This window comes from Ciconia boyciana, chromosome 2 (genome assembly GCF_034638445.1).
Source record: "Ciconia boyciana chromosome 2, ASM3463844v1, whole genome shotgun sequence".
NCBI lineage: Eukaryota > Metazoa > Chordata > Aves > Ciconiiformes > Ciconiidae > Ciconia > Ciconia boyciana.
In genome coordinates this window covers 113998626-114014108 of record NC_132935.1, presented here as the reverse complement: position 1 = coordinate 114014108, position 15483 = coordinate 113998626, and the positions used below count along the sequence as shown (strand labels likewise).

At 43.7% G+C, this 15483-nt stretch overlaps 1 protein-coding gene across 2 annotated transcripts in view; it reads left to right on the top strand.

Annotated features, from left to right (window-relative positions):
- LOC140648117 (dual specificity calcium/calmodulin-dependent 3',5'-cyclic nucleotide phosphodiesterase 1C-like) overlaps positions 1-15483 on the top strand; it is a 276580-nt gene that overhangs the window by 55329 nt on the left and 205768 nt on the right. Inside the window, exons 1-2 of one of the 2 annotated variants that reach the window (XM_072853608.1) lie at positions 6790-6885; positions 7406-7508. The exons of the other annotated variant lie outside the window; for it this stretch is intronic. Of the exons in view, the coding sequence (XP_072709709.1) occupies positions 7408-7508 (101 nt within the window). The 5' untranslated portion in view covers positions 6790-6885; positions 7406-7407. Of the gene's footprint in view, positions 1-6789; positions 6886-7405; positions 7509-15483 lie in introns of those variants that run through there. 2 annotated transcript variants of the gene reach the window in all.

The following is a 15483-nucleotide window of genomic DNA, read 5'->3' as shown; positions in this document are numbered from 1 at the left end:
AATAGGCAACATTTCAGCACGCTTCCAGCACGCTGTGCTACCCCTTCAGCGTGGGGTAGCTTACCTGTTTTCGCTGCAGTCCAGCAAAGGCTTCAGAAATCTTACTGTTTGAAATTATCGTTCCAGTTTGCTTGTGCTCACTGAAGTGCTGTTTCCGTCAGACAGGCTGCTGCCTTGGAAGCATTTTTGGATGTGTTTCAGTGGGCCTTTTAAATGTTATTGCTATCTCCACTTAGCTCTGGTGAAGACTGCAAGGAGGACTCCGGATTTTCCCACTCTTTTTATAGTCTTTGTTTAAAAAATAAAAGAAAGGAACTGTAGGTGCCTTTAAGGAAAGTTGTTGTTGGGGAATTTTATCTGAGGACAGAGCCTAGTTTACAGCCGTGTGGTACGTCAGAGGTGGCTCTGACCATTCTGCCTTGGACGTGTTCTTTTGTGTATGAAATACCTGTACCACCACCCTGAGAAAGGCAGACCTACCCCTGCACGCCCAGGTATTTTGTCTGTTTTGCAGAGATGCCTGCCCTCACAGAGGTGCATTGTGGATGGTACCCTCCTCAGCTGCCTTTTAACACCTCTCTGCTGCATGTCAGCAGCATCCTCCTGCATCAGCAGTCCTGCAGAATAGTGCACTTAATTACAGCTACTTCTCCTTCCTTATTAAGATCGTTCCTGCACAGGGCTCAATCAAGAGGCTTTTAGCATGAATGCAAGTATGGTCCTGGACTGAGGAAGGGGAGGCAAAGAGGGTGAAGCCCCCATTTGCCCAAATCCATGTGCTGTGATAAAGCAGGAGACTGGCATAGGGCTTGTTTGGTCTGGGACCTCCATGTTGCTCTTCCTCCTTTGCTGTCACTTACAGAGCTGACCTAGTGCCCTAGGAAGTGAAAGCTGTCCAGGATGGGTGTCCCGGCTCCTCTCCCATGGGCGAGTGGAGAAGGCAAGGCAGCTGTTTCCAGGGCTCAGGAAGGAGTCCTCTTGCCCTGGACCCCATGCCAGGTAACAGAGCAGTGGGGGAAATCCAGTCTCTCCCTTGGGCTAGACCTTGTTTGAAGGCAGCAGTCATGTCCTGGATCCCTCTCGCATCTTCTGAGGGACAGCTTGGGGAGGCGCTTGGATGCAGCACAGCAGGTTAAAGTTTGTGCAGTGCTGCTCCAGCTGTAGGGGTGTGCAGTGCTGCATACACAGCCCTGCCTGCGCTCCCAGCATGGCCTTCACCCACTGGAGGCTGGGCAATGGATGTCTCTGATAGGCACGTGGGGTTTTGCACACCTGAGCTCTCCTCTGCTTTGAAGATGTGGGTAATCCATCAGCAGGTGTCTTCCTGCTGCAACTGTGTTATGGTTCAGCTTCAGTTGGCAACTAAGCACCACACAGCTGCTCGCTCACCCTCCCCACCCGGTGGGATGGGGGAGAGAATTGGAAGGGCAAAAGTAAGAAAACTTGGGGGTTGAGATAAGAACAGTTTAATAATTGAAAAAATATAACAACAACAACAACAGCGATTGTAATGAAAAGGAAAACAATAACAGAGAGAGAGAGGAATAAAACCCAGGGGGAAAAAATCAAGAGATACAACTGCTCACCACCCACCAACCGATGCCCAGCCCATCCCCGAGTAGCGATCGCTGCCCCCCGGCCAACTCCCCCCAGTTTATATACTGAGCATGATGTCATATGGTATGGAATAGCCCTTTGGCCAGTTTGGGTCAGCTGTGCTGGCTGTGCTCCCTCCCAGCTTATTGTGCACCTGGCAGAGGATGGGAAGCTAAAAGTCCTTGACTAGTGTAAACATTACTTAGCAACAACTAACACATCAGTGTGCTACCAACATTATTCTCATCCTAAATCCAAAACACAGCACTATACCAGCTACTAGGAAGAAAATTAACTCTATCCCAGCCGAAACCAGGACAATCTGTCAAATGTCGGTCATGATAGTCAAGAGCTTTCCATGGAGTGAACCAGGTGGTGCAGTTCCTGCCCTTTGGAGCTGGACTTGCTGTGTGCCTGTGACCTGTTGCCTTTATGCAGCAACGTGAGTGTGAGAGCTGAAGCAGTGCTGTTTGCTCAGCCTATAAACTTCATCCTTTTGGAAGCTGCTCTTGCTCACCATGAGGTGAGCCATCAGTTTATGGACAAAGCAAGCAAGATGACATGTATTCATGGTAGATACTTACGGGACAAGTTCATAACATTTTACAGCTGCAGCCACTGTCCTGGTGTTTGCTATCTTGCTGGCACGTATCACAAAATCAGACCGACAGGAGAGCAACTTTCTTAAGGAAGCGAAGGAATCCCAAACTTGAGCTCAAACATGGTGATATCAATACCCTGCATTTCTGTTTTTCCCTGTGTTACTCCCAATGTACCTTAAAATCAAATGGGCAGAAAGAGAGTCATCATGTTTTGTAACGGCTTTACTCACCACTGAAAGGCAGTGACATGTGCAACACGCTAGTTGTTCAGCGGTGGGCATCATCATAACGGGAAGTAGTACAGGCAGTGAAGAATAACATTATATTCCATCAACACTGCAGGAGGAGTGTAAGCAGACAGCATGCTCCAAGCTGGTATGGGCGTCTTTGCTCTTGTCGGAAAACTGCTTACTATGGCTGCTTGTGCAGTTCTTTGTATCATTCAAAAGGGGTTCCTAGAGCAAACATATTGGGTTGCCCTTTGTAATGCACAAGAGGAAAGAGGACCATCTGGGGAATTATTCATGCTTTTACCCCTTGTAACTTGTCTCTTTTCCTTGAATGTGTCCCAGCTTGACTCAGCTGCGTGTTGGTTATATTGAGGATCTCATTCAGTTGCAGAGAACTGAAGATGGTTAACAATTGCAGCAGCGCTATACCTGGATAACTCCTTCAGAAATGCTCCTAGGAAAGGATTTAAACTGTCGGAGTGATGGTTGAGACAATGTAGCACCTAGCAATGGGAAGGATAACATTCATTAAACAAACAGCTTTCTGAAAATCAACATCAAGTACTTCAGAGACCCTCCCTGGACCTAGTATTGCAGGCATGTGGTTGAATGCCATCACAAAGATGAGGTGACCTTCTCCAGGGCACAAGAGACTGGACTGCCTGAGGTGCTAAGCATCTGTGGTGCAACAGACCCAGGTAGTAGGATCTTCGTGCTGCTTCAGCTGCTGGGAATTCCTCGTTGCCTCTAATTAATTATTGGAGTTTCTGTTATCATGGGAAATAAAAGAGTTACTGTACTGAACTGTAAAATTTTGTTAACGAAGGAAGGAAACTTTATTTTTAGGAAGTCTCAGATGACTTTTTTCTTAGTCATCTTCTATACAAAACCAAATGGAGAGAGAATGGAGACTAAAGGGGAGAGATTCCTGCTAATAGCTTCTTTTATTTTGTTACTACAGTGGTGCTGTTGTGTGGGATCTCATTAGGGACCTCCCTCCTACCACAGCCCCAGATTGCATCACAACACTAAATCAAACGGGGCAGGAAGCCACCTTGTGTCTTCAGCAACTCTCTCGTCAGTGCCATCTCTGCCTGCATTGAGCAGATAAACTGGTGTCTTTGTCTCAACTTCCTTCAGCTAAGTGTCATAACTGTAAAAATGTTTGCCTTTGGCAGGAGCAGCATTCTCAGACACGTTCCCGATTCCTCTGTGGCTGCCTTTAGACTTTCCATTTGCTTCCACAGGCTTCAACACTGGTGTCGCTCTTGCCAATGCTATTTCCTCTCCCAGTTCATGTTTTGCATATCACCTTGTTTCCTGCAAACACTGCAAGCCCTCTCTCTGCCCGTAATTCCTATAAATATCAATGCTGTGACATCTTTTCGGTCCAGCCCTCAGTTTCCTTGACAGTTGAGTGCAATGGCATTTTTGTCTGCATATTCCTGATTTGGCCCCTGTCTCAACTTCCCTGTTTTATTTCTTTTTACAGTTAGCTATCAGAATGCACAGTCCATGTATTCAGTAGCTTATGATCTCAAAGGCTTTTGGAGATCAAAATACAATGAAGGCCATGCACCACTCAAGGCCGGGAGGATATCTAGGTTCTCCTGTATCACCTTTTTAACAGGATCCACTCAATATTAGTTTCATTCTTCAAATCTGTGGAGGTGTCCTAGCCTGGCACAGAATCTCATTGTTCTCTTTTTCCTTCTCTCCACCTTGCTATTTTTGCCCACCCAATATCTCTTCCCTGCATGTCTGTCTTCATAACTGTGACACTAGTTCATAATTTTTCTGATATTTCTGCAGTCTATAGTAACTTTCCCTTAATTCTTAGTCTCATCCCTCTCTATTGGCTTTTAAATATCAGCTGAAAATATTTTTTTTGCTTTCCTTTGTAACTTTTTCTCTTCTGTCATTATGTATGTATTCTTTCTGGCATTATCTCGTATTTTAAATGCATAATTTGTGTACTAAATAATAACATGGTGAAGGTGAAAAGTACCTGCGTTCTACTAATCTTGACTGGCTGATTATTGCTGAGGAAAAGAATGAGTCACTGGTTAAATAGATAACATATGGGTAGGGTACAGACATACAGGTTACACCAGCATCAGATTGTTGTGGACTTATATTTTAGTCTTGAGCTGGAGCTGATATGTTTATCATTTCAAGGGAAAATTTATTTTAAAAGTATATGAGTTGTGGCATGTTGGTAATACATCTCTGTTCCAATGGTGATTCCTGGTAATAAATGAGACTTCATGGAAAATGCTCCTGACTAAAGCTGAACGGGAAAAATACAGTTCTGTGCATAAATGAAGGGTAAATGGGGATTTTTGTTCTGCTGGCCACTTTATGTAACTGTGGTAGGCCACATGTCCATGGGGTTGAATACCTGCCTCTGGTTTTTGCGTGACATGTTTTTTTTTAAATATCTAAAACCCGGAGGAGCTAAGGGTGAGAGTGCTTTGCCTCCTACAGCAAAATAGAAATCTCTGATTTGTGTGAATACTAAAAACTACAAAGGGTTTCCTTAAATGGGATGGGTTGCATTTGGAAAGTCTAATTTCAAATGCATATTGTATTGTTGGCAAAATGATGCAGAAATAATGAAGGATGATAATGCCTTGCTCTTAGTCTCTTCTTCATAAGTGGAACTGTCTCTCCTTCCTGTAGGTAGGTGGTAACGCTGTGCTGGTTCTCAGACGGAGACACTGAGATAAGGAGTAGGGAAATGATTACCTGTCACCTATGAAACATGTGGCTGAGCTTCTGGGTCTTACTGATGAATCAGTAAGACTGGTTCGTCTTATTGACAAGGTCAAAAGTGCCACGAAGTTGGTAAAACTCTAATAATGTAAGCTTTAATTCAGTATAGGCTGTTCTCTTTCTGTCAATATGATATAACTTTTTATGGAGCTGTGTCTAATCTCACTAGAATTAAAATGAACCCTGGCAGTTTTTCTACTTTGGAAGAAAAGTTTAAAGATTTGTGGTTTTACCGCAAAACTTTTTTTCAGTCTTCCCCCCCCGGTGAAAACTGCCTTTTGCATTAATGGATGCAAGGCTTCTAGTTTTCCTGTGTATGAAAAGCACTCTTGAATATGCAGAAAGAAGAGAGTGAATTGGAAAATTGTTGTATAAACTCAGCAGTGCAGTTTCAGAGCCTGAGCCCAGTTATATGCCCTCTTGCACACAATAGATCCCAAAGGAGAAACCCCACAGATTTTGTATAGATGTATACATCTGCAATTCTTTTTTTTTTTTCCCTTGGGGTAGGAGAATCTCTGTGCAGGCAGGGTGGTTTGTTCTTACTTTGCCTGGCTGGATCTTGAAGTAGACAAGTTACATGACTAAGACCTGATTTAAGTCCTTTAAACAGGGGCTTGCTTGATTAGGCTAATTAATGTATTCTTCACATTTCCACAAGCTACTCAGATTGTCAGTGTGTGGACTTGCACAACCGGAGTTGGAAGTCATCATGAGCGAGCATATTTTCACCAGAGCCTGTCTTCCCTCACATGGCGAAATCCTCTGTTGCAGGCTCTGCTTCTCAAGAGGCAACTTTTGCAATACATGACAAAACGTGTTAGGGCTAGGACAACATTTTGACAGTTATTTTCCCTCTGCTCTAGTGGCTTCGGCTGAAAGCACCACATCAATAACCTTAACTAAAGAGATGCATGCAGGGGATCTTGGCAGAGTTTGAGAGGTGATTGATCGGATCGGTGCAGTGGAGGAAATCCCTCTGTCCTTCGTCCTGTCCAGAGCAGGAACCCTGCAGGTATAGAGAGGGATGCCCTGTATCTTGGTCCCTGCTGTGCCTGGGGTCAGTATGGGGGTGCCTCAGGGGACCCGGAGGCAGGCATCCTATTGCAGAACTGGGTTTTAACCTCCCCTGTGCAAACCTCTTGAGTTTGATCCATAGGTCCTGTTTCAAGCCTCATGATTATGGATAATGTGTTCTCTTTTAATGTATTGTTTGTGGTTCTTGTTGGAAGGCACGGATATATCCGTGACTAATGTGTTGGGCTTGATCTCTCTTCAGTGTATGGAATTCCCCTGCCGTGTTTTGGGGTGCTTTAGGCAATGGTGCTTTACTGATTTATTTATTTTAGAAGTGGGTTTTGCCCCAGTCGAAGCCTTACAGCCCGTGCTGCGCGTTGCGCTCTCAGGAAAGCAGGCTGACTGCAATGAAGCAGATGGCTGTTTGCCAGGAGTGAGTCGCTCACTTTCTGTAATTTACCCTTCCTTTCTTTTTTTTAATGGTTTGCCTTGGTTGGGTTTTTAATCAGAGCCAGCCTTTCTCCAATAGCCTGTTCTCTTGCGCGTGCCTGTGTTTGTGTGTGTGCTGGAGAGAGGGAGGCAGCAAGAGAAGCTGTGCCTGGGCTATGCTGACAGACGACTTTTTCCTCAGTTGTCAGGTTTCAAGCCTGTCGGCAGCGCTGCTGGTAAGTGGAAAAAAAATAATGCCAGGGCGGGGGGAGCGAGCCCAGAGGGACTGTGGGCTGCCACTCGCGTGGTGGTGGCGGGGGGCCCTGGGACCTGTGCAGCCGCCTGACTCCCCAGCTGCCTGTGCAGACAGCTCAGTTGTCAGCAAGGGATTTTCCTCCCCTCCTCCCTTGATAAAGATCCCTCAGCTGGTATTACTGATTGTATCCTTGGCTTATTGTAAAAAAAAAAAAAAAAGAAAAGGCGGGGGGGAAGAAAAAAATCCATGTGGGTTTGCAATCTGGAGATGAGCCTCTAATCCCCTCGGTCAGCCCGAGGATGGTGGCATGCTGGCACAGCTTCCCCCCATGTACACCTGAGCACTCGAGGGCTGCCCACGAAGCCCCACTTGCAGGGAGGGGGGAGAAGTGGCTGCCAAAAATGTTGGCCGCTCCCGAGCAGCGTTAAAGGTGGAGCGTGTGCATGTGTGGGGGGCGGCATCCGTCCTCACCGAGCTTTAACCAAAGCGGTAACCTGCAGCTATGGAGTCACCGACTAAGGAAATCGAAGAATTTGAGAGCAACTCTCTGAAATACCTACAGCCAGAACAAATAGAGAAAATCTGGCTTCGTCTCCGAGGCTTGTAAGTAATACTTTTTTTTCATATCCTTCTCTTGTTTCCTCCCATTGTCAAAATTATTGTAGCACTTTCTTTTTCCTTTCTTGCCGGCACCTTCAAAATCTCCCAAGAGTTTCCACACCTGTTCTCCATAAATACAGTGACTTAATCTTAGCAAAAGATCCATGTGCTTCCTTAAATTGAACTGCTTGTTACATTGAACAAACATTTTCCAGTGGGAATGTAGAAATGCCATTAATGAGGTATTGTAAGATATAAGCAGTTACTGAGATGCTAATTACTTTAGCTGCTATACTAGAAAAGTTTTGTCATAGCCTGAATGGTACTTAATTGGATCCTCAGTTTTCAATAATCTTACCCTTATGTGTAACATACAGAAGACTTTTTTCCCCTGTAAATGTACACCATTTCTATCACTGACATGGTTAATAAGGACAAAATAGGCAGAGAAGGCACAATTGGAAAACATTTCTAACAGCATTTGTAATGGCAGCAAATTAATGTTCCACAGATTGGATTGTACTTATTGTACTTACTAATTTACATATTAAGCCTGACTTGCCGTGAAATGATGAGACACTGCCTCCTGAGTAGAAAAAAAGTACCTGTGCTTAAAGAAGAACTTGACACTGCAGAAAAGTAAAAGTTTATAGGCTGTAGAGTTTGCGTAGCTCATTTAGAGTCAATGTCTGGCATCTTTTTCAGATTCTCAGTGTGTAAAATACCATCTACCAGCAATAAGATCCATTACTGGCAGCAAAGCATTTATTTGCCCATCAGTTTTTGGCCAAGGCAAAGAGGAGCATTACCATGTTAAGCTGCATCCCTCCCTGTGTTCAGAACTGTTTGTTTTCTTTTCTTCAGCCTCACATGTTAGAGTTATTAAAATTTCAGCCCTCAAGGGAAAGGGGGGAGGGAAGGGAGCAAGGAGGCTAGCAAACAGCAGAAGCAAGAAAACGTAGAAAGAGTAGCCTAATAACTGAAAAGAAATGGGTCCAAGTTAAACTTGAGTTGCTCTTTGAGTGTTGCTTTGTGTGAGCAGCGATGGCATATTTTGTAAAGCATATCCAAAACTTCTGTAGGACTCCAAGCAGTCTAAGAGACGTGCATGAATATGTATTTCTTTCAAGGCGTCACTCCAGGAAGCCTGTTTTGTGAAGGAACTTAATCAAAGTGGATGACAGCCGTCTTGTAAGCCTTCCAAATAGAACAGCCACACAAAACAAACCCTCTTATTTTCAAGTCTGTGCCATGCTGTAGTATTAGAAGTCCTTGAATTTCTGTCTAATATGGAGTTTAGGAGCATGCTGATTTGGATTCCACCTGAAGTTCGTAGATAATTCTTCAGCAGCATTGTAGTTCAGGATCTCTTCTGCTGTTAGTACAAGGCAGTGTCTGCATATTATACATCAAGCTCTGGTCTCTTCTACCTTTTGGAAATTTGGCAAAACTGTAAGACTTATTCTAGATATGTAATAACTAAACCTTACGCTGTTTTCCAGTATAGCCCTCCCTGTGGGCAGTGTGTGTGAGTGTAACAACCACATCCTTTCTCCTTCTGAGTTTCAAGATTTCTTTGCCTAAAGAGAAGATAGATTTTCTGTAGAATCCTTGATCACAGGATGAAAACTGAAATGTGTTCTGCTCTAATTAAAGACTGTGGAAGATTTTCCATTCCCAGTAATTTTATGGAGGCTTTTAGCACATGCATACACACACACACAAACTGGTTGCAAACTGAGGTTTGGCATCATGTTTCATGGTTTTTCTTGTCCGTTTTTATGCATGCCTATATGTTTAAGAAGAATGATTAGAAGTGCACAGCCATCTTAATTAACTCTTAAATAAGATGCTTCATCCTGGAGACATCAAAAACTACTTGAGAAGATGCCTCTCTCCCCTGCCCCTGATACACTGACAGCTGTATCACACAGGAATTAGTTACAAGGCACAACAGTGCTGCCAGAGCAGTGTTATACAGGTAGTGAGTGAGAGCACACTGCTGGCTGAAGCCACTCTGGGGAGTATCTGCAGCAGACACATTCCCAGTAGGTAATTTGATCCTGACACTGCTTCTTAAATGAGAAGAGCTGTGATGATTTAAACAGTCTTAGGTGCTTAGCATTGCGTTGGACATCTCCTTGGTAGGACTTCATCCATGGCAACTCTGGTACCTTCCTCCCCATCTTCCCACCCCCAATGCCAGCTGGTGTGTTTACTCACCATGACTCAGTGGACAAACCAATATTCATCACCTCTTGCAATACCTGGCTTTTCCAGGGGGTGGGGAAGGGGGCTTTTTTAATTTTCACCCCATCTCAGCCTGCTTGGTTTGAAGGGAATGGAAACCTAGAGGCTGCAAAGGGGTCCTTAAGCTGAGTCTGTTTTCACACTCCCCTGATGTAATGTGTTTTCTGCTTAAGCAAGTCTGGTGAGGGCTTTTTTGCCACGTGCCTGGTGCGGTTCTGTCCTGCAGGATGGTTGGCCTTTGGAGGTTTGGGCATGGGGTGTGTATTTTCAAGGAATAGGGAGGTCTTTTGGACAGTGTGCAAAGGGCAGGTTTTTGTGAGGCTGAAGCCAGGTGTCTATTGCACCATGAGTCACATGTTGCTGTAAGAGCTAGACAAGATATTTAATTTACCTCTGGAGTGGAGTGGAAAGATTTCCTTCTCCTTTGCCTTATGTATCTCTCCAAGATGTGGTTTCTCAGTCGGGACAGCGTGGTTGCTTTGTAAGCATAGCAGTATGAGGCGATGGTCCTTAGGCCATATACAGATTCCTTTGCTTTCACTGTTTAAGAATGAACTAAAATACTAATGCAATAACATTACTGAAATGTTTTTACTTGACATATACATATTCATGGCTTAATGATTCTGTGCAGCAATTTATAAGAGAATCAAGTCAGTGGACCTATAGTGTTTTCTCAGGTTTTAAGGGAGTGTGATAAATTGCCTCACTGGGCAGTAAGTCATCTGTGGCAAAATATTTGGGTATCTTGAACCAGGGATCTATGAAATAAACATTGTATACATGACCTATTAGATATTAATTTAGGTTTAATCACAGCTTAGAAAAGAATCTTTTAGTGATTTATTATTAATAAACTTTCAGGAAAGGTTTCTGAATAAGCTGTTTCCTAGGCAAAGGTTCCATTAGAGGTATGTGAAACTCTCTGGGGAAAATCTTGAGTTGAGAACTAAGAATTTTGCCCTTTTTTCTTATGTCATGCCAGAATGTCAGGGAGAGATTTACTCCAGATTTCTCCTTGTAGGAGCTCACTCCAGCAAAACGGCTGCGTGCACTGGACGTGCAGCCATCAGGGTCCTGTCTTCCCTGGGAAGGAACGCACCAGCTTTCCCTGCAGCAAGGACCTCCCAGAAACAGACCCACTTCTGAGTTTCGTCATCATCATAAATGAATCAGACTGGAGCAGCTTCACATCCCTTCAGGGATATCTCAGATGGGGCTTTCCCTCTGGGCTGCTGGAGGGCTGCCTGCCTCCCAGGAGTGCCGCTGGGTGCAAGTGGTGCCTGCCCACCTCCCCATGCCTCCCCATCCCCACAAGTGCACACGCACTCTCACTCCCTGGCTGCTGATGGGCTGCCAGCTGCCTCTGCACACCGCTGGTGTATACACGCGCTCCTGCTGAGCATGTATTTAATTCAGGAGCAGATCTCCTCAGTTCCTTGGCTGCTGCTGGGCTGTGGGGATGTCTGTTTGTTTCCTCACATGGGGCTTGCCTTTGAACAGTTGCCTCTTATTCCCAAGCAGTGCTCACCCATGAAGGCTGACAAGCTCAGCCTGCAAGAGACTGTGTTTCTTAAGGATGTGTTTATTGTTTGCTTATGGCTCTCAATAGCTGCTGCTGCCAGAAAAAGGGGTCTTGAGTCTCTTGGTTTGTTCTGTCTTCCTTGCCCCATGGATCCTGTCCAGAAGGCAGTCTTTTATTCAGACTTGCGGTGTTCAGCTCTGGGCTTGGACAGTGTATACACAGGAGTTAAATGTGAGCCTGTCCTTCACTCTCCTACGATTGCTAATAACTCACTCTGTTAAGCTCGGGACCTTCTGCTCTGCAAAACGTATCGGTTAAGATTAGGTGGGACCCATTACAGGACACTGTTAGCAGCAGAGCTTGGAGACCTGATTTCAAAATATGACTGCATGGCTGCTTTTCAAGCTTACAGTTTCTCTAGGGAGGTATGAGCAGTAGCGGCTGTGTTGGGGTGTTCTTGTTTTAGCACTTGGACCCCTAGCTGTGGGACCGTGAACTCCCATCTGCTAATTAAGACTCTTAAAGCTCCATGAAGTGGCTTCAGTTACCTCCTGATTTCTCAAGAACAGAGAAAGCACTGAAGCCCTTTTCAACACTAGGATTAGGTGTTGTGTCTGATGGCGTTGAAGAATGCAGAGGCATATATCCAAAGAGCTTTGCTAGTTTCAGTAGAGATGTACTAGTTTATGGCAGCTGAAGACCCATCTTGGAGATATTTTTGGTTTGATTTTGGTTGCTTTTATGCAGAAAAATAAAACCTTGGTTTCTAGCTATTACAGTAGTACCAGCATCACTGGCATCTGCTGGTGCCTCTGCAATGCTTTAAGCATTGCAGAAGGAGAGGAGAGAAAATGGACTTTAACCTTCTTCCCAGTAGCTGGGATTATAATGTTAAATTGCTAAATACATAATAAATCCCTTCATTGTCAGTGTAGTACTTCCTTATGCTGCTGAAGAGGACATTACAAACAGCAGCAATCTCTGAACTGCAACTCAAATGGGATGCTTGACTTTGAACTCAGTTTTTGGACTTCCCTGCTCAAACCTGTCAATGTAGAATTGGTCTAAGAAATCGGATGGGGAAAGAAGATAGAAACACACATAAATCAGTGTCTTTGAAAACCTCATGGTTTTGCTGAAGATCTGGAACAATATTTCATCACTTAGGGCATATCCTCAGCTTCCTCTGCAAAGCACCATGCATCCTATCAACAGTGAAGAGGTCCCAGTGCAAACATTTGTGTAAGATCCAGATTTGTTCTTGAAGTAAATGGTGAAGCAGCAACTGATTTCAACAGGAAAACATGGAACCTTGGTGACTGAAGACGATCTGGCAAGTGTCAGTGTGCCACTGTTCAGTTATCTGTTTCCCTGTCTTATCTGTATGTGCTCCATGATATTTTTAGGTTTCCTTAGTTCAAAAATGTCACATACAGAACAGCTGGTTCTGCCAGTGACAGTATCCTGATCTGCTTCATTTTCATTTATGTGGCCATTGTAAACAGGAGAACAAAGAGCTCCCTTCAATTGCAGAGGCACGCTCTACACAGTGGGTTTTGTCCCCAAATATTTTAGCTGGCAGCAGATAGAAGAGGTTAAAAAACCCCTCAGAAAGCACCACTTTGTTAGGAAATGTGTAAATTAGTCAGTTTTCAAGTGGAAAATATGAATATGCTAATTCATTTCCAGAGGTGAGAGAAGCACTCGGGCTGTCTTTGGTCTTGGTTTCAGTCCTCCTGAACCTCCTGAGGGTCTAGGTTTAAACTGAAGCCCTGTTCGCCCTGGGAGCAGAACTGAGCTACTTTCAACCATATTTAAATACAGCTGCTGCCACCCTGTTTCTCATTTGGCTTTCCTAATGAGCATAGACAGGGATTATTTGTCAGAGAACCATATCAGGAAGCCTCTCTGTAGGCCTCTTAGGTCTGAATTTCATTTTTCCTGTAGTCATCACGATTCCTAGAAGGATCAAGAAGGTCTCATAGGTTAGTGAGTGGGCACTGGGTTCGTGCTGGAGGTAGCAGTGCTCCAGCGTGGCCTAGAGATTCTTAGTTTGGGTGAGATACTCTGTGGGTATGAAGGACTCAACTAGTTTTAAGGTTTGTCGGGGTCTGGTTGATCCATAATACTGTTTTCCCTGTAGTGTGAAGAATGGCTGAATTTTACCATTAGACTGACCTGTAACAGCTTGTTTTATACTGCCTGCAGTATAGTCCTTGAAGGAGCAAGGGGAACAGAAGTGCTGCCAGCTGCTAATCTCATGCCTGACAAATGGACAGAGGAGAGAATATATTCTAAAAAATAGCAGAACAGCAACTTCAGAAAAAGCTAGTTAAAAAGTATGGTGTTTGGAGGTGTAGTAATTCAGTAAACTGATACATTTTGCCACAGTCCTTCCGTTACTTTGTTCTACCCAGTGACTTTTATTTGAATCTTAAATCAATAAAGGAGTCCTGTAGGTAGCAAAAGAGAGAAGACTTCATGTTTAATACTAAAATGTTGACTAAGAAATAATATACACTCTCTAGTTTTTGCCATAATCATAAAAAAGCTTTTATTCTTCTGGAGGTAGTTCAAATGAATCATACCTGCAGCCCAAAAAGCAATTATTTATTTCAGCAGTCATAAAAAGAAGACCACAGTCTGTCGTAGAAGAAAGGGGCTCCCTTTGTAATATTAAATTCAGTGCTTTTCAAATATCACTGCTATAAAGCTTTCAATCCTGCATAGGAAACAAGGATATGAAAAAAGTTATTTTGGGGAAGATGAATTTACAGCCCAGGTCAAAGGGAAATTAAGAGTCTCTTTCTGGAATTCTTTTTTAAAACTGTCTCAGTGGGGTGGGAGTCCATACAGAAAGAATTAAAACCCGATGGAAGACAGCAGTGAAAAATCCTCTGTGTGTGTGTTTTAAAGGCTGTGAGGCCAGCTCATCTCCTAATCTGCCAGCTTTTGGTGGATTCAAACACTATATTAAACCCAACTCAGCTCTTGAAAGGATTTTTATTTAGTGTGTTTCTTTTTCTTCCTGCAATTCATGTGAGATTTTCCTGTTTCATTCTCTCTTGTCTTGTTCCATCAAAAAATCACTTCAGCCCCTTCAAAATACTAGAAACAGCCTTACTCTGATCTTGACTGGTAGATGAGGGAAGATTGAGGTTCACATGTTAGGGCTGACCCATTAAAACACTACAGCAGCTGTGAAACATACCTCTACAGATGCGAATTGCTCTCAAAACACTGGGGATTTGGATAAAGCGGCGGTTTTCTAGAAGGGCTTGTTTGGATTCATAAGGCTGTTTTTGATCTCCTGAACTGTGCTGTAAATACTGGAAAGAACGACCTCATTGATACCAATGCATTTGCGGGGGTGAAATTAGAATCCAGTTCCTGGTCTTTGGAGCGTTTTTTTGTTTGTTTTCTTTGAAAAGCTAGGTTTTCCAAGTAATTGATGGCTTGAGAAACGTTGTTTAGCCCCGTGACAGTGCAGAATTTTCGCTGACAGTGTTAAGCCCAACTTTGTGCTTAAATTTGAATTGTAGCTGAGCAATAGTCTTTCCTCCAGCGGATTCAGTACTGCTCCAGGCCTCTGCCAAAATTTGTCTGCAGTTGTCTTGGATATTTGATAAGCAGATTCATTTTGAAGGTGTGATTATAAATACAAAGAAACCAGAATTAAAATTTTGCAACAAAGAGTGCAGCTCAAACTCTGGTGAAACTGGTTGTAATAAAGTCAGCTGGATGACTTCAGTGGAATTAGGATTCCTCTAAAAAATTGGTAATGTCCATGTTGGGGATTTTTTAATTTTCCTGGCCAAGAAGGGGGGTGCAGAGCTCTCGGAGAGCCATAGCTCTACATGGCTGTCAAGAAAAGGTTTGAAAAGCTGTGTCTCTGCCAAGAAGTCCAATTCATGTCATAGCAGTCTGCCTTACCTTCTTTGGGAGGACTTCCATGCCTAGCAATTGGTGATATTGGGTGGAGAAGTCCATGTGAGCTCAGGTATGCAGCGGGAGAGGATTGTCATAATCTTTCTTGGAGAGAGAGATGTAGGAGGCAATTTAGTTATTAAGATGCATGTAGACATGTATGATAAGTTCCATGCTTTTCTTCCATATCTGTCAAGCTGTAGAGTCATTTTGTTATTAATGTGACACTTTGAATGGCTATTAGTAGGTCTGTGTCATCACTTTAGGAGTGATTTC